Raw genomic sequence first — 19,850 nt, forward strand, 5'->3', positions numbered from 1 at the left:
TGGAGGCCTTTAGAATCGGCGTTTTGAAGAAAATCAAGGCATGTGTTTCTTAGTAAAGGGTTGTAGAAAAGGCACACAACTGTGTCCCATTCCAACTCCCATTCAGTGCTGAGTAATTGTAAAAAAAGGGCTTTGGACATCGGACGTTTTCGCATACTTTGCAAAAATCTGCCCAAAAACCATTATTTTTGACCCCTCCAAAAACCTTTAAACTAGAGTAAAACATAATGTCAGACCTCCAGTAACACAAAAAAAAATATTTCTCTTTTCTTCGAGGCTTCAGTGAAAGTTACGTGACGGCGGAAGAAGAAAAATAATGGACATCGGACGTTTTCGCATACTTTGAGATTGCCCCTCAAGATATGTGTTCAGGATTGCCTAGAATGCATGAAATCGATTAGAATTATATAAAGTAGGGTGAAATTATTCATCTTCAGAGGGTCCTGAACGAGAATCCAAATTTGCCCCCTCGAAAAATCATGGGAACCCCCCCGAAAACCCCCAACATCAAAAAAACAGTCAGAAATTGGTTATTTTCTCTCGTTGTTCTGCTACTAGCGCACGTTTTGAGAGCAGAAATTTTTTTCTCATATAATTTCTCATCTATAGGGAGTTCTTAACGAGAATCCAAATTTGCCCCCTCGACCAATCATGGGGACCCCCCCGAAAACCCCTCCATAATCGAAACAATTGTCAAAAATCGGTTATTTTCTCTCGTTTTTCGGCTACCATCGCATGTTTTGGGAGCAGAACTTTTTTTCTCATTTAATTTCTCATCTATAGGGGGACCTTAACGAGAATCCAAAATTGCCCCCTCGAACAATCATGGGAACCCCTCCAAGCCCCCCCCCCCCCCCCCGATAAAAAAGGTCAAAAATAGGTTATTCTCTCGTTTTACGGCTATTATCGCCAAAGCCGTTGATTTTAAGACAGAGTTTGTGGATCTCACATGAAAGCAGATAAAAATTCGGTCTTATTTAACCCGGTTTGAAATTTTTCTGATGAAAATTGCGGTCACTACAGGGTTCTCATAGATAGCCCAAAATTTTCAAAATTTCGTTTTTTAATGGTTTTTTGCTTGTAACTGTTGTTCAGCTATTCTTTAAAGTAAGTAGATCCTTTCAAATGAAAGTAGATTCAAAATGCTACAAATTCGTGTATCAAGCTTGTCCTTAGAGCGTAACGAGACGGCACCCCAGCGTTGCAAAAGTTACCGTCTCAAAATGGATTTTCCGGGGCGGTGCAGTCCGCGCAACCACTCCACTCTTTTGCTCTACTCTAGGATTGCCTAGAATGCATAAAATCAAGTGTAATTATATAAAGTAGGGTGAATCGATGTTAAACAAAATAAAGTGTGAACTTTTTAACAGGAAAACTCATGCTAAGGAGAAAGAACAAGACAAATACTGGAGTAATACATTTACCGGACGGAAACTTTAGCATTAATCATGACTTTCCATCTATAAAAAATTTACCGTCAGTAAAATGGTTTTGAAATGCGTCTTAAACAAGTTAAAAATTGAAAAAAGATTGGGAAAGTTTCGATTACTTATACAGGTTGTTAAACAAAAATCATGGGCTATCATGTACCGTTTTCGCAGAATTTAAAGTCATCGGCTCGAAGAAAATATTCAAAGAAAGTCGTAATGTAGTCAGTTTAATAAAAATAGAGATAAATCAAATCGGTAGAAAAGTTCTTATAAGGCATACTCTAAGCTTTAAAAGTAGCTCAAGTTTTTGAAAATTGGTCGAGGGGTTCGCGAGGAAACTTAATTTTACTGCGACAACTTCCTGTCGCCGCGCGCCCACCTTCGGAGTCTGGATGCGCGGAGAGTCGATTATTTCCGACTTGGGTTTTCGCCGCTAAGCATCATATCAAAAAGAAATTTGAAGGTTTTTATTGAGTAGACCTTACCTTACTTTTTGACGAAGTCCCTGCCTCTGTTTTGACATTTCTGGTATCAATATTGCAGCTTCTTGATGCCTTCCGCGTAGAAGCTGGCTCTTGTCTTGGCACCGAAACCAGTCATTGACAAGCCCTCTACACTTCCGAATCAGTTGCTTTGCATAAGAAAATTTCCCTCCATCTTCCGTACTCTTACGATTCAGCCTCATGTGACTTTCGTCTGTTCACTGAGCTGAAAAACTTCCTCGGTGGAAAGCGGAATCCGAATGATTCGGAAGTACAGAGACGGATTCCGGTGCCAAGACAAGAGCCAGCCTCTACGCGGAAGGCATCAAGAAGCTGCAATATTGATACCAGAAATGTCAAAACAGAGGCAGGGACTTCGTCAAAAAGTAAGGTAAGGTCTACTCAATAAAAACCTTCAAATTTCTTTTTGATATGATGCTTAGCGGCGAAAACCCAAGTCGGAAATAATCGACTCTCCGCGCATCCAGACTCCGAAGGTGGGCGCGCGGCGACAGGAAGTTGTCGCAGTAAAATTAAGTTTCCACGCGAACCCCTCGACCAATTTTCAAAAACTTGAGCTACTTTTAAAGCTTAGAGTATGCCTTATAAGAACTTCTTTACCGATTTGATTTATCTCTTTCCGTTTGGAAGATAAGAGGTACGGAACCTCATTGGATGACCCTCGTAAATGGACATCGGACGTTTTCGCATACTTTTGAGGTTCGACCCCCTAAATGGGGGCGAAAAAACAAAAAACAGGTCAAATCCGTCTACACATAGATGCGCCTACCCTCGAAGATGACGTTAAGCCAAAAAACTCAAAATCCAAAAAAATGGACATCGGACGTTTTCGCATACCTCGATTCTATTAACCAAGTCATGGTAGATCAAGGGTCACATTTGACCTTCTTTCAAGAAATCACAACTCCAGTTCAAATTATTGTAGGAAAAAAATAAAATGGGAAAATTTACGAAGTTGTAAGCACTTTTAAGAAAACATCACAGGCATCACTTTAAACTGATTTTACGGGGATTTTCTTACCCCCAAATATGTCAGTTCAAAAGTCATACGATTTTTTCCTGCGAAATGAGCCAATTTTCTTTAATTTTGTCCCAACATTATCTCTGTAAGTTCAAAATTTGTTCAACAGTGCGTCCTCAAGTCCCCAAAGAGGTGTGTGAAAAAACGGCCAAAAATGCTTCAAGGCATTTTCGAACCTTGAACACTTGGGGTGATACAGTAGCTTCCGAGACGCCCAAAACCGGTCGCCGTTTTGATTAGAAGCGCCGGGTTGCGACGTTGCCATTTTTTAAAGTGGAAACCTTTAAAAATTCATATCTCCGCTGCATCTCAACCGATTTCAATGAACTTTTTTTTTTTAAATGCTCCTCTTAAATAGAGCTTTCTAGTGGTGTATAGTTTTCTGGGGTTCACTTGGCTGTAAGCGGCACTTACGCGGTTTTAGCAGTTTTTGATAGACACAAAAATTTTGTTTTTATTTTATCACGATCGTGGAATCGACGGAATCTGAACAAAAACCAGTCTTAAGGAGAGTTCAGGTTCTCACCTTTCTAACGAGCACAAGATCATTCCGGGGAAACGTTTAGTTTCCGAGATATGACCGCTCAAAGTTGGTCACATGCGCTTTTGCGGAATGTGAATGCGTGTTATCACTGAGTCATTCGCGAACTAGGGGTCCCTTACGTTCAATTTACGTTGAAATAACTACGCAGAGCAGTAAGGTGTACAACACGAGCCGTTTTTTCACCTTCGGCTGCCGATGTGCGACGTTGCCATTTTTTGAAGTGAAAACTCTTCAAAATGCACAACCCCGCTGGATTTCAACCGATTTTAATGAACTTTTATTTAAAATGTTCCTCTTAAATAGAGCTATCTAATGGCATTCAGGTTTCTGGATTTCATTTACCTTAGGGAGGCACTTAGGTCGTTTATATGGTTCTTTGCAGAGATTTTTCGTACAAAAAATAGTTGTGCATTTTGAAGAGTTTTCACTTCAAAAAATGGCAACGTCGCACATCGGCAGGCGAAGGTGAAAAAACGGCTCGTGTTGTACACCTTACTGCTCTGCGTAGTTATTTCAACGTAAATTGAACGTAAGGGACCCCTAGTTCGCGAATGACTCAGTGATAACACGCATTCACATTCCGCAAAAGCGCATGTGACCAACTTTGAGCGGTCATATCTCGGAAACTAAACGTTTCCCCGGAATGATCTTGTGCTCGTTAGAAAGGTGAGAACCTGAACTCTCCTTAAGACTGGTTTTTGTTCAGATTCCGTCGATTCCACGATCGTGATAAAATAAAAACAAAATTTTTGTGTCTATCAAAAACTGCTAAAACCGCGTAAGTGCCGCTTACAGCCAAGTGAACCCCAGAAAACTATACACCACTAGAAAGCTCTATTTAAGAGGAGCATTTAAAAAAAAAAAGTTCATTGAAATCGGTTGAGATGCAGCGGAGATATGAATTTTTAAAGGTTTCCACTTTAAAAAATGGCAACGTCGCAACCCGGCGCTTCTAATCAAAACGGCGACCGGTTTTGGGCGTCTCGGAAGCTACTGTATCACCCCAAGTGTTCAAGGTTCGAAAATGCCTTGAAGCATTTTTGGCCGTTTTTTCACACACAACAGTCATATTTAATCACATCCGCCTGTTATATCACTTTTTCTACGCCAATTTTAATTGAAGTGATGATTTCTTAAAAATTGGGCAAAGGACGACGGACCGGTCTTAAGCCCTGGATAGACGATCAAATTCCCGAGCCAATTCTGATCAAAGTAGCATCAAAGTGTCGGGAGTCGTCAGTCTTAAACTCATTAATTTGTTTCATTTTAAAATGAAAACTTGGCAGAAATGTTTCCTGTGGCAGGAAATGATGAATGGTGGCACTCCATTCTGATCTTACTTTGAACAAATAAGTGCGGCCCGTCAAAATTTGATGGTAGATGGTGACAATCAGTCACCATAGCACGCTGATGTATGTCTACTTCGATCGGAATTGGTTCGGAATTTGATCGTCTATCCAGGGCTTTAAGGGAAAAGTGGGCCCGGTTGAATCGGCTGGTTTTTTGATATGTGGAAGGTCTTAACCTACTGATCAAAAGTGTCAGTGGGCGTTTCTTCCTATCTCGAAGTTTTACCCCCCATTTTAGGGGTCAAAGTTGCCAATTCGACGTATCATTGGTAGTTTTGACACCCGGGTTTGTTGGTCGCCTATAAGATTCTGTAATGGTTTTTTGAGTCTATTGTTTCCTCTGAATAGGCTAGAGACCATCCGAACTCAAAAACTGAACAATTTTTCCTTATGGTGAAAGGGGGGGGGGGGTGTTTACACCACCAATTTCAGCGTCAGCGAGTCGCATTAAACCGAGTTTTTCGCCATGTTTTGGAGAATTGTTTATGCAAATGACCTTGGCTGCTTGCAAATTAAGATATTGATTTGCAGTTTACACCAAAATTCTTAGTTTTTGATGTTATTTCTAATGAAGGATCACAACGTAGGGGCTACCATTTGAAAAAAAGGTAGCCCCCCTCCCCTCCAGGAAGAAACAAAAATCATGACCCCCTAGAAGATGGTCCCTTTTGAGATAGAAACATTCCCACAGTTTCATTTTTTATCTCGAACATTTTAAAAGTTAGAGGGGGTTAGAGGGACTTTTGGAACACCCTGTATATAAAATTTGTAACTAAATATATGTATGTACAATATCTATGGCGAAAGTGCGAAACGACATTTCATAATTGCAGTATTTTAACAAAGTCCTCTATTATATTAGTTTTTGAAGAGAAACAATTTAACTTCTGAATACAGCTGGGTTCACACTGGTCCTTAAAATTTTAACAGGATGATAAAATAGTGCTGGGTCTACAATGTTATTTACAGTTTGGGCCACATTTTTGCAGGTTTTTTATAAGAACATATATTGTGCGGTGTTTATTTGAATTGTTGACAAGTTTAAGTCCAAATGACCATTCTATGTTCCGTCAATGTTACATCTGTAGTTTCAATATTTACAATTTTCTGCTATAGTTGGTAGCGTGTAAGATAGAATGTAGAATTTTTGCCCCTGCAAGGTGTGACAACTTAGGCTAGCCTTGTTCTTAACACTCAATATACTTATATATTGCCTCCTTTAACTGGGACTTGGTCTTCTTTTTTATTCCTGACGTTTTGGCATTTCCTTATCTATTAGTCACCCTACTGCTATTCATCGGTTCAACTTTATCAACATTGAGAGACCAACATCACCATTAAGCAGTCCTGCACCACCCACATAAATGTTTGTCTTAATTGAGCGTAAAAAGCAATAGGTTGAAAAATGACTAATGGAGATTTTACCAATGTTGTTGGTGTTGGGATTGTAAAATGCATTGACGACGGCTGGCTCGGTTGTCCACTTGTCCTTATTCACCGGTCGCCGGAGGCGTTGCTGATTCTGATGGGCATCGAAACGGAGCACGTTAAAAATGTTCAGCAAAAAATTGTCCTCCGTCACGTTCAACTGAAAAAATTAATTGAATACTTCCTGCCATTACTTTACACTTTTACTATCTTGAGGCAAAAGGTATCGGTAAAATGGATCTCCATCCGTTTATCAAAATAAAGCAGACTCATCTACAGTCCAAGCCTTCTCACTGCAGAGGCTCTCGGTTCGCCGATGGTTTTTCCTGTCTCACACCTTAAGTTTTTGATCCTGCAGAGAAATGCATGCGGACCAATTTTACCTACTTAAAATATAGTATGCATCATTCTTTTGTCTTAGAATAACCTACTCTGACATTAGCAGTACTGATGTTACAATTAATTCAAAAGTAGCCCCCTCCCTCCATGAAATACGAATTTCTGGAGTCTGAGGCTAACAGAATGTCCTAAAAGAAAGATGAAACCCTGAAAATTTCATGCTTTCAATCTGAAGAAACACTATTCTTTCAATTTTTCCAATTATTGGCCTGCTAAAATCAGATCCCCTGAAATTGCATGTGGATTTAATCTGTGTTTGTGCTCTCAGAGGTCTTAATTACATTTCAAGGAATTTGGTTATAGAAAGAGAACGAGTGGAAGTTGTAGCTTTTAGCACTTACATTTTGGTATTCTTTATTTAGCTCCTCAGGCTGAGTTAATATTTGTGGATAAGCAATCCTTTCATTGATATTGTCTGCCTTTTCTTTGGCAACAGTTCGTGTCTCATCATCCATCCAATGATTCTCCGCCAGAAGCTCATTAAAAGCTTCTCGTAATGTCTTGATCATTTCTTCTGCAGTCTCCTGTTAAAAGGAAAACGCTAATGTATGCAATAATACGTATAAATGTCATAGAGTTAAAAAATATTTATCGTAAAGGTGGCGCTCCCTTTCTCCTCACTTGCCAACTCCACTTGCAGCTCCAAATTTGACGAACACATTTAAGGCTCACACTTTGAACGCATTGCATTGAACAACCAAACTACAAAAGTCACATTACCTCACTTAGGTATTGAAATCACCGTCAGTGCGGAACTGTGAGTCTAGGTCAAACTTCAACCGGGAAAACTCTACATGAAGATCTGAAGCATCCGGGAGGAAAGTAAATTTTTAAACATCCTGCAAAGAAGATATGAAACGAAACGCACTCCCAAAGAAAGATATGTATGTTGCCAAATAAATCTAAATACCTCAGAACGTGCTACATGGAGCTTTTCAACAATAAAAAAGACAAGGAAACAGCTGGAAAAGGGGGAAATGGGTAGCTTTTGTTGCTAAGATCGTGCAACTGCCAAATATTGACTCCTGAAAATAACAAATCTGATACATAGGTCGCTCCTACAATGCACTCTCTCAAATATTACACAAGCTTGGAGAGAAATTGATCTTGAATTGCCGGAAGAGTTCACGTAATTTTGCAGTTCGCTGCAAACTCATTTAATCACAATTTCTGCGGGACTTGGGCAAGTTTGCAATCCAAATTCGCAGCAAAATTGGAAACCAACTTTGCAGCAACACTCCAAAGGCAAGCTTTCAGCACAATGCAAACTTGCAACAACCTTGATGGTGGCTTTTCGCAAATTTTTTGCAGCAAGCATGCTGCAGGCTTGCTTCCAGTTCATTTTTCTACATTTTTTTTTAAAGATTGGGCACTTTCAACAAGATTTCAAACAAATGCAGCAAGATTTCAACTGCAAGCTTACTATTTTAGCTTGAGCCAAACTAAAATGACTTGTTCAACAAACATAAGCTCTGCAAATGGAGTTCAGAAATCCTAATGCTCAGCTTCAAAATTAAATCATAGTATCTACTCAGATTTTAAGATGAATGCGACCTCTTCGTCGTCGCCTTGTAGTCATCTTCCAAGGAGCAACCCCATCCCCTTCTTCTAGGTGGTACCCCATAAAAGTTGTTTGGGCAGCCTCTCTTCTGATGTTCTTTGCACAAGTCCAAATTCTCAGCAAGTGGTTGAAGTATAAGATTCTTCGTAAATAATTATGTGTTAAAAACCGTATTATCACAAAGAAAATCACTATAATGTGGCAGAAACTGTTAGTAACAAAGTGCCGTTTAGGATTTTGCAGGATGCTAAGCTGGGCTCACTGACGAGTGTGATAGACTGATGAGGTATTCAAGTATACAAAACGTTATAGACCTCTCGGCGGGATCGCAGCTTCTTGTTCCCATGCATCTGCCTGAGCTGTAGACTCTTCCTCTCAGTATTGCACTGATACTCGTTAGAGTTCAAATTTTTGGATCTGGATTGACATTTTTGGAACATTTTGGCCTTGTCTTCCCCACAGAATAGTGTAGACCTGGTGTTATTCACACAGTAATACAGATTGACCGAGAGCAAGTCAATAGGTACATTGTAAAGCTTGTAAGTTTGGAGGTTGAAGAGATACTAACCTTGCCCTCTGGATTGAAGTTTTCCCTTATAAACAGAGCACCCACGGCAAGGCCCAGTTTCTTGTTTGTCCACTCGACGCATTGGCTCCAACGATTCCTCTCGCTCAGAATGCCCAGCAGAATTCTTTTGTACTCGGTTCTTATTTGTTGGTATTCGTCAACCATGTGTGGCACAACCACTGTGCTGATCAACCGCCACAATCCGTAATTGTGCAGAACCCTGAAAGAAATTCCAATAACTATATATAAATCAATGATTCAAGCTAGGTATATTCATAAAAATTATCTTTTTAATTGATTTTTCAAACATGTATTTAAAAAAGTCCGAAAGGAACGTGGAGGAATCGAATAATAGAAGCGAGAAATAGAGGGCAACACAAGGCTTTGCTTAGTTCTGAACAGTGCTCGAAACCCACCTTGGAGTTTTCGGAGCCAATTGGCACATCAAGCTCGATTTATAGGGGCCAAACTGACTTTTCGCTCATGTATCATGGCGCACTTGGTGAAAAGTTGGAGTCCGATGCCGTACGTCGAAATTTCAAAAAATCACCAAACAGAAAAATTAGGATTCCTTTTTAGGGGTAGGGGGCAATTTTTACAGGCAACGCTGGCGCAGAGCCTTCATTTATTAGGCGTCATAACCAATTTCTTGAGCGCATTTGGCGCGTTGGCGCCTTTCAGTTTCGAATACTGGTTCTGGATTTCTCCTGCGAGTCTTCATTGTTTTTTGCGGCGGTTTAGTTATTAAATAACTGATTACAATTCAGGAAAAAAAATTCTTCGGAAGCAAGAAAAATATTTACTCCCATAAAAATTGCGAATGACCAGGACTGATATCCCCCAAACTGATTCCGCTGGTCGCACTAGTCGTAAGACGGTATGTTGGAATTTTTTAGCCAACGTGTATTAAATTCCGCATAAAGCTAATATCTCACTACAGAGGAAAAAAGCTCACGCACAAGCAAAATGTTTTCTTAAAGAGATACGCAATTCGATGCAACACTAGTAACAACCATTCAGGAGGGCAACTGCAGACGCGTTTCAGCCTTGTTCGGCCAATCCTCAGTGCAGTGCAGCCTCAGGGCCGGATTTACCAATAGGCTACATAGGCTATAGCCTAGGGCGCAACATTCTGAGGGGCGCAAAATTTTTGAGAATTTATTCAAAAACGTGACTTATTATAAAATTTCTACGTTGTGGTTGACAAATTTATTTCCTTCGCGTGTCATAAGCACTCGGGCACGGGCTACTAGTTACTACTCGAGCAAAGGCGCAACGAAAACAATGGACTGATGAAACTCGTGCGTAAACTTTCCTCAAAACTGTTTAAAATCGTGTTTTTTTAAAGGTGAATTTGAACATTTTCCTGACACCTAACATCCTCCTTCTGATTTGGAGGGGAGGGGCATCTGGGGGACACTTCCCCCCACGAGAGCGCCTACTTTTAGTGGCGCCACCCTAAGTTTAGCCTATGGCGCTAAAAATGTAAATCCAGCCCTGTGCAGCCTCCTGAATTTTCACCTACCAAGCTCAGAAAGGTCGTGAAAACCAGCCCGAGACTTGTGCAAGCAGTTGCTGGCGGCAAGTAAACTTGCGCTATCTAGTGAGCGATTATCCAAACAGCTCCGCATTAGCGCTGAAACGCGTGCACTTGGTTTACGGACAGTGGGTCTACAAGAAAAAGGGCTACCAAAAAAAGGGCTACCTTTTTTGGTCTACAGTTAAAATGTCTACATGAAAATGCCTACTAAAATTTTGTCTACAGTCAAATATGTCTACGTAATTAAAATGTCTACGGTTTGTTTGCCCACTTGGAAAATGTCAAAATATTTATGTTGGCCACTGAAAGTATATAAAATATATAAATAAAATACAAATTTCATTTTTTCCTCCACAGCTGTTTGGTGTCCCTGGTTACGTAATTTGCATCTGTTCTTTTTAGAATGATGAAATTTTGGAAAAAAAAGTAGGTTAAATATTTCATCAAAATTTGTCAGTTATTTTTTAACGTTTTATATCTCCCGGTTCCATTATTATTTTCGTTAATTTTCTAAATCAATTTCATTAATAAATCAAAATTATCAGTAAGGTTAAATTAAATGAAGAATGACAACGTACACTTTTGAATCAAATAAAGGAAAGAAAATATTGATTCACAATGCTTTCGATTACCATCTTAGGAGGACAAGCAAAAACGGGGAACGCATGTATTGGAGGTGTGCGCTACGTTGGCCGAAACGCTTCCCGAAACGTGTGTAGGTAAGACCGCCTTTTCGAGGCATACCCATGCGAAGCTGTTTGGATAATCGCTCACTAGATGGTGCAAGTTTACCTACCGCCAGCAACCGCTAGCCCAAGTCTCGGGCTGGTTTTCACGATCTCTCCGAGCTTGGTAGTTGAAAATTCAGGAGGCTGCACTGCACTGAGGATTGGCCGAACAAGGCCGAAACGCGTCTGCAGTTGCCTTCCTGAATGGTTGTTACTAGTGCTGTACCAAACAGCGTATTTCTTTGAGGAAAAATTGTGCTTATGTGTGAGCTTTTTTCCTCTGGAGTGAGATATCAGCTTTATGCGGAATTTAACGCACGTTGGCTAAAAAAACTCCAACATACTGAACTGATATCAGTAAAATTCTTATGGTTAATTAGTCGTTAGTTCAATCTGTTGCCCCATGTGAGAAAATTCAACTGGTCACCAGTGGAATTAGTTCACTAATCTACTGGTCACTTGTAAAACAAATAACCTTACTGGTCGCCAATTTAACATTTAAAAGATTTATTCATCAAGTGTGAAACAGTAACTCACCGACTAGTCACCAATATAAAATAGTTAACTGATATACTGATCAAGAGTGAAATTATAAGTTAACTGATACATACATGATGATGCAAAAGTCCCTTATAGCCCTTATGAATTTTCACCCAATTGAGACAAAGATTGGAAACTTGGAGGATAAATCTAGTTCAAAGGGAGCACCCTTTTGCCCCCAACAAAGCTCAACTTAATTTAATATAAAAAGCCTCCTTGTGATACAACGTTTACAAATACATAGAACGAAAAGTTTACTTTGCGCGCTAATTCGACGCCAATAGCTCGCTCAAACTATATTAAAATGACCTTGATTTAATTTCAAGTAAAAGTGGCTACAAATTGAATCCCTAGCTTTGGCCGATGAATTTGCCTAAAACTTGGTGACTGGGGGTGTTATGGTAGGAAAAAATCAATTTAAAGTTAGATTTTAAAAACGGATTCTTCAAACGGATTCTTCAAACTGTTTAAGTTCAAAATGGCTGAAAACGGGATTTTTTTTTTCTTTTCCTAAAATCTAGCTTCAAGTCCGTTCTACTTCTGCAAAATACCCCCAGAAATGGACCAGTTGCACTGGTCACAGAATTGGATGTCGATGCTTGATTCTAATAGATTGGCTAAAAATAGTAAGATCCGTCCAAACCGCGACTTTCTACGTTCCATATTAACCGAGATATCGCCTTTTGAAAAGTTGAGTTTTTGACGTTATCCTCCAATGTAGTGACACACTTGGTTTCTTCCACTATGCTTTTATCCAAGTTTCACGTTAGACAACGCCCTAGTAGCAAGATTCACTTTCCCCTTTCCTAACAAACGTATAAGAAATTAATAATGGTTATATAAGCACCATTATAACTAAAATTTATACATTAATTATTATAATTGTAATATTTATATATTTATATATTTGTTGGTATATTTGAACTCGGTGTTCGAGGGTATCTGGGTAGGAGGAAAACGATAAGCTGAGTTTCAGGCGAATCCATCGGCAAAAAGTCGAGGTTGCCAATTGTTGACCGTTTTGAACTTTAATCGGCGGCCATTTTGAAAAATTAGGGTTTTTTTTTAAAAATCTAACGTCAAATTCGTTTTTCCCGTGCTAGAATACCCCCTGATACCGAGTTTCAAGCAAATCCATGTTCAAATAGCAGAGGTGCCAATTTTCGGCCATTTTGAACTTTGACCGGCCGCCATTTTGAAACGGTTTGAGATAATGACTTCGGGTTTGCGCGAAAATTTTTCTTTTTTTATGCTCTTTCGAACGAGGTATCACAAAGGGGGTCTTCCCATTTGAAAAAAAAAAGTTAGGGTCCGTAACCCCCCCCCCAAGGGGAGGCCCCCCCCAAAAAAAAAATTGGGGGGGGGTCAAAAAGTAGCTCCCTTTAATCTAAGAACACCCTCCAAGTTTCAAATCTCTACCTCATTTAGGTCAAAAGTTAGAGGGGGGGAGGGGACTTTTCGAACACCCTGTATAAACTAACACAATATAGTCTATATAAGTTTTATATAAAATGCTCACAAAAATAATTATTCATATTTTCAGAAGATAACGTTTATATAAAGTTTATATATTGATCTCGGTATTCTTTGATCTAGGAACACCCTCCAAGTGACAAATCTCTACCTCAATTAGGTCAAAAGTTAGAGGGGAGAGGGGACTTTTCGAACACCCTGTATAAACTAAAACAATATAGTCTATATAAGTTTTATATAAAATGCTCACGAAAATAATTATTCATATTTGCAGAAGATAACGTTTATATAAAATTTATATAATTGAGGAGGGGTTTTTATAAATTTTCTTTAAACGCATAGTATCCTTTTGCTTAATTTGCTTAATATAACTGTTATACAGGGTGTTCGAAAAGTCCCCCCCCCCTCTAACTTTTGACCTAAATGAGGTAGAGATTTGCAACTTGGAGGGTGTTCTTAGATCAAAGGGAGCTACTTTTTGACCCCCCCCCCCCCAATTTTTTTTTGGGGGGGGGGGCTCCCCTTGGGGGGGGGAGGGTTACGGACCCTAACTTTTTTTTTTCAAATGGGAAGACCCCCTTTGTGATACCTCGTTCGAAAGAGCATAAAAAAAGAAAAATTTTCGCGCAAACCCGAAGTCATTATCTCAAACCGTTTCAAAATGGCGGCCGGTCAAAGTTCAAAATGGCCGAAAATTGGCACCTCTGCTATTTGAACATGGATTTGCTTGAAACTCGGTATCTAGGGGTATTTTAGCACGAAAAAACGAATTTGACGTTAGATTTTTAAAACAACCCTAATTTTTTAAAATGGCCGCCAGTTTAGGCTCAAAGTGGCCGAAAATTTGACAAACTCGATTTTTTGCTAATTGATTCACCTGAAATTCGGTATCTGGGGGTATTTTGACCCGAGAACTAATTCGACGTTACATTTTTCAAAATGGCCGCCGATTAAAGTTCAAAATGGTCAACAATTGCCAACCTCGACTTTTTGCCGATGGATTCGCCTGAAACTCAGCTTATCGTTTTTTTCCTACCCAGATACCCCCAAACACCGAAATTCAGGCGAATCCATCGGCAAAAAGTCGAGGTTTCCAATTGTTGACCATTTTGAACTTTAATCGGCGGCCATTTTGAAAAATTAGGGTTTGTTTAAAAATCTAACGTTGAATTAGTTCTTCTCGGGTCAAAATACCTCCAGATACCAAATTTCAGGTAGAGAACCCGAGAAGAACCAATTCAACGTTAGATTTTTTAACAAACCCTAATTTTTCAAAATGGCCGCCGATTAAAGTTCAAAATGGTCAACAATTGGGAACCTCGACTTTTTGCCGATGGATTCGCCTGAATTTCGGTGTTTGGGGGTATCTGGGTAGGAAAAAAACGATAAGCTGAGTTTCAGGCGAATCCATCGGCGAAAAGTCGAGGTTGCCAATTGTTGACCATTTTGAACTTTAATCGGCGGCCATTTTGAAAAATGTAACGTCGAATTAGTTCTCGGGTCAAAATACCCCCAGATACCGAATTTCAGGTGAATCAATTAGCAAGAAATCGAGTTTGTCAAATTTTCGGCCACTTTGAGCCTAAACTGGCGGCCATTTTAAAAAATTAGGGTTTTTTTATAAATCTAACGTCAAATTCGTTTTTTTTTCGTGCCAAAATACCCCTAAATTCCGAGTTTCAAGCAAATCCATCCGCAAATAGCAGAGGTGCCAATTTTCGGCCATTTTGAACTCTGACCGGCCGCCATTTTGAAACGGTTTGAGATAATGACTTCGGGTTTGCGCGAAAATTTTTCTTTTTTTATGCTCTTTCGAACGAGGTATCACAAAGGGGGTCTTCCCATTTGAAAAAAAAAAGTTAGGGTCCGTAACCCCGCCAAGGGGGAGCACCCCCAAAATTTTTTTTGGGGGGGGGGTCAAAAAGTAGCTCCCTTTGATCTAGGAACACCCTCCAAGTTTCAAATCTCTACCTCAATTGGGTCAAAAGTTAGAGGGGGGGAGGGGACTTTTCGAACACCCTTTATAAATGATCTGAATGACCTTCACGTATACCTATCTCATTTTCATCAGTAAAGGATAGCAACTATTCTACATAACGGATGTAAAGTTTTTTAGTTTACATTGTAAATGAGCATTTTATATATTACTTAATATAATTGTTATATAAAATATTTTTAAAACACTGTTAAAACTTTCAAGCGCTAGTGTTTGGCATGTTAGGGCGGACAGAATTGTTTGCACGATTTTTATATACATAAGCACGGGTAGTTGCAAACACACTCTGTTTTTTTAACACGAGCGACCTATAAAAAATGCGGGTAATATAAACACTACGGCAGTTTGTTCTAGACACTGCAGTCTGCGTGTCTCTTTGAATCGAAAAGTGAGTAAGTTTCTACCAGTAGTGTGTTTCGGTGAAACAAAACTTTTCGACCAGAGTACTCCGGTTATCCACTTGGAGTGTTTAAATAAACACCCTCGACTCTCGGACTGCGTGGGATAGGTATTATTAGAGGTATTAGTGGCTCCAAAACGAGTTATAAGGGGATAATTCGGCGAACCTGCCGAGGAGCTCCGTTACCTCAGTTGGTAGCGTGTCTGGCGCATAACCCTGGCGTCGCGTCGCGGGTTCAGATCTTCACAGGACCACGAAGATTTTACGCTGAATTGGCCAGTCAATTAATTTGTATTTAATATGTGGCATGTCTCTTGTGTCTAATTAATCTGTGTAACATCTGAATGCGAAGGTTATATCCGAAAAATAAATGTGTGATGTATCTTCAGAAAACTTATACACCTCACAACTAGAGGGCGCTACCACCTAAAAAAACTTGCACACTTCATAACTAGAGTGCGCTACCAACCAGGAAAAATTATGAAAATCCATTTTATACACTGTTTGAATTCGGTTTTATAACTTTTATACTAAGGGTTACATAAAAAGTTTATTAATAATGTAAACTTTTAACTACAAAACTTTACACCCATTATATAAACAATGAATTATCTTTAGCTTGTGGTTATTTACGGTTTATACTTAAAAAAAATTTTTTTTTATATAACTCTGCAACTAGGGACTGTCAAATGTGCGTCACACCGATTGATGAAAACAAGGTGGAAGAAACCAAGGGTGCACTACCGCGGCGGATAACGCCAAACATCCGACTTTTCAAAGGCCAATACTTCAGTTAATATTCAACGTAGAAAGTCGCAGTTGGGACAGATCTTATTATTTTTATCCAATCTACAAGAATCAAGCATCAAAACACGATTCTGTGACCGGCGCAACTGATCCATTGGGTGTCAGGCAAATCCACCTACAAAAGACCGATGCCAATTTTTGGCCATTTTAAACTTTGACACCAGTTGCAATGGTTGGAGATATGACTTAGGGTTTACCAGATAAGTTGTCTTTTTCATCCTCTTACAAACGGGGTATCGCAAGGGGGGTCCGAAAAAAGTTTTAGGGGAGGGGCAAAAAGTAGTTCCTATTACCAACCCTAAGAAAGTAGGGTGAAAATGCCGGTCTTAGCACAATTAAATGTCCAACATGGTTGCACGATGGTGCAGAAAAATACGAATTAAATTACAGTGTTGTATGGTAATTATTGTACAATTTGGCGACGCTGTAAAAAAGAAGTATTGTATGTTGCCCCTTCAATATGCGGGTTATGCAATGGTGTAATGTGGCCCCTTCGATCTGCGGGTTATGCAATGGTGTATATCCTCAAGATGGTGGTTATGCAACAGCGTTGCCGGACGGTGCACATAAATAAATGATTTATTTATGGGTGAAATTTTGCAGCATCGAATTTTACAGTGTAGCCAGATGGTGCAGGAAATTAGTTAATTTTTGGGTACAATGTTGTCAGATTGTGCAAAAACTTCAGATTTTCAGACTTGAAAAACTTTCGGCTTCGATGGACCGTCTCCTCCAGTATGGGCCTGGTATCGGAGACTGGAGAGTAGAGTCTGATTCGGGAATTTCAATTTTTTTTTTTTTTTTTTGGGGGGGGGGGGGTTGAGCAACTGGGATTGGTTCTTGCAATGTTCAGTTTGATGAATCAAAAAATTTTTTTTTTTTTGTGGAAATTTACTGTTGCAGTTTCAAACAGTTCGCGTTTCGAAAACGCACGCATTCAAGAAACTTCCGCGTTTAAAAAACATTAGGGTTGTCAACCACAAACGTCGATTCCTTTTCCATCTCCGAACTTTAGATCGACACTTATGTCATCGATTTTCCGATTGTTCTTCTCACGGGACATCCTGGTGAAATGGAACTTGCAGTCGGATGATAGGTACTTGGAGTACAGGTACGGAGCGAAGCAAATAAGCGCCAGTAAACTCAAGATGATTCTTGAACGTCCGTCAAGGTAGAGGGTGCGCATTTGATTTCCGGATAGCCCGGGCACATTGTAATGTTTGCTTCGGATGAGTTTTCCTCCACCATTGTGGATTTCACTCCAAAGACGGTTACGATGATGATGAAAGTGCTGAGAATTGTTTTATCGATCATGATTTCTTCTTTGCGATACTGAGAAGAGAATGCATACTATTTATACGAAATCCTTACTATCGATCCAACTGTTGTGACTCGCGTCCAGACCCAACCATTTGACAAAGACCTGGTTTTTCTTGCGACGCAGAATTTTCTCCACCAGGAACGTATCCTTATAGTTGGTGGGTTGGAGTTTTTCGCGGTAGAATTTTCCTTTGATGATCGTATCAAGCGCGTCTTTCAGATCGTACGTGATCGGAACGGTCGGATTGACGCTGACAATCTTGAAAATTTCCTTGCTCCAATTCGGTGTGTATCCTTTCTCGAACATGGCTTTGAGTCTCGAGATTCAGACGTGATCACCGACTTTCAGTTTTCGTCTGGCCAGACGTCTCTTTTCGGTTTCACTCAGCGGCGGCCCACGAAGCTTTTGCAGGATCATCGGTACATCCTTTTCGGTGACATCGATTGGTTTCATCCCGATGGTGCGATGAACGCTCTCGTTATATTCACGGATGAGTTTCGGTAAAAGATCTACCCACTTGTACGATCCTTGCGCGCTGAACTCTTTCCACATCTTCGTTTTGAGCGTTCGGTTGAATCGCTCCACAATAGAGGCTTTAGTTGTCGAGTACAAGCTGTACATATTGATCTTGTGACGCTTCATCAATGCTTGACATTTGGAGTTGTAGAATTCCGAGCCTGTATCGACTTGTAAATGTTTCGGTGACTTTCCGACTGCTTTGAGAACGCGTTGCATGGCATGAGTGACATCCGTGGCCGTTTTCGATTCGAGCGGTTCGGCCCACGCCTTTTTCGAGCACGCGTCGATGACGGTGAGGAGATATCTGTATACTTCATTGACCGAGGTGTACGGTTGCATCTCGACGAGATCGGCTTGCCAAAAATCGAACAATTCGAGAATCCGTACTTTACGACGCGGATAGTTTCGTCGTGCAGGTTTATAAAACTCCTCTACGATCCCACGTTTTTCTGCCGACATGATATTTACCGTCGACGTCGTCGTCGTCCGCTCTCTCGATTCAAATGCTGTTTCGATGCTACTATTTTAGCCAGACGGTTGTAAGATTGCTGAAGTTGGTGGATACGTTCCAGACAGTGTTGACCTGATTTCATGGCTTCCTTCCACTTCCGTTCGGACCATCGTTTGTTCACCGCATCCTTATCGCTTTCGGGATCTTGCACTTGACGAAGCCGTTTGTTCCGGTGTGACTCATCGCAACACTATTTTCCTTTCGCTCGATTCACAACCTCTAATTGATTGATCCTATTTTCCAGTCGTGATAATTTCGTCTCGAGTCGTTGCATGATATTTTTGTATTCTTCCATTTTCTCCAAACAAAGCTGTGCTAAATTTATAGCTTCGGTCCACCTCGAGTCTGTCCATTGTTTGTTCACAGCGTCGGTATCCTCTTCGGGATATTGCAGTTGTCGGATCCGTTTGTTAGATACGAGATAATTCCCGTCGGGGTCCAGTAAGAAACCGTCACCTTTGGGACCTTGCTTCGTGTTGCGAACGTAAGCCCCTTTCGTTCTTCCAAACCGATCGGTGTGACTCATTTTTGTGCGGAACCTATATTTAGTGGATGTAATCCGCTTCGCGAAGCTCTTCGACGATACTCAGGACTTCACGATCGTGATCGGTGTGACCAGCTTGTTTCGAAGCTACAAGTAAAACGAGACGTTGGACTAACTCGTGCGGATCGTCCCGATTGACGAGTTCCCGTTTCGCACGATGAATTTTGATACCGGAGCCTTTCTTCAATTTTTCACGTGGTGACCAAAGGTTTGATGAGATCGCGGTATTTACGACTGCGGTTCGACATGGGTCTACCGTGTGGATGATTATCCCAACGATGCGCATTGGTGAGCGTAACTACTCGTTAGAATTTAGCGTGATCATCTGCTGTGTAATTACGCGGATGTTTCTTAAAAAGGAGCTCCAAGAACCGGGGTGTTGGTTCGAACACCTCTTCATCATCGTTGTCGCCACCTTCCAAGATTAGTCGTCCGTCCGAATCGAAACTAATGGTTCGGTTTCCGATAAGAAAGTTTCCGTCGATTGCTTTCTGCACAAAATACGCGGTATCGGACACTTTCGGATGTTTTTCCAATTCGTTCAAGTAGAACTGTACGTTCAGAGCAGTGGTCGTGCCTCGAGAATCGTCGTCTTCAGTGCGACCCGTTGTTTGTTCTTCATCCGTTGGATCTTGTAACGATTCTTCGTCTTCATCATCATCCTACTT

The 19,850-nt window shown here is 40.4% G+C and overlaps 1 protein-coding gene across 3 annotated transcripts in view; it reads right to left on the minus strand.

Moving 5' to 3' along the window:
* Positions 1–19,850, minus strand: part of Nep1 (M13 family metallopeptidase neprilysin 1) — a 150,480-nt gene that overhangs the window by 23,612 nt on the left and 107,018 nt on the right. For all 3 annotated transcript variants that reach the window (XM_019052753.2, XM_072296341.1, XM_072296342.1), the window contains 3 exons: positions 8,804–9,023; positions 7,016–7,198; positions 6,273–6,435 (listed from right to left, as the gene is read on the minus strand). In XM_019052753.2, the coding sequence (XP_018908298.2) occupies positions 6,273–6,435; positions 7,016–7,198; positions 8,804–9,023 (566 nt within the window). The remainder of the gene's footprint in view (positions 1–6,272; positions 6,436–7,015; positions 7,199–8,803; positions 9,024–19,850) is intronic.

The sequence above is a fragment of the Bemisia tabaci genome, chromosome 2 (assembly GCF_918797505.1).
Source record: "Bemisia tabaci chromosome 2, PGI_BMITA_v3".
Classification (NCBI taxonomy): Eukaryota; Metazoa; Arthropoda; class Insecta; order Hemiptera; family Aleyrodidae; genus Bemisia; species Bemisia tabaci.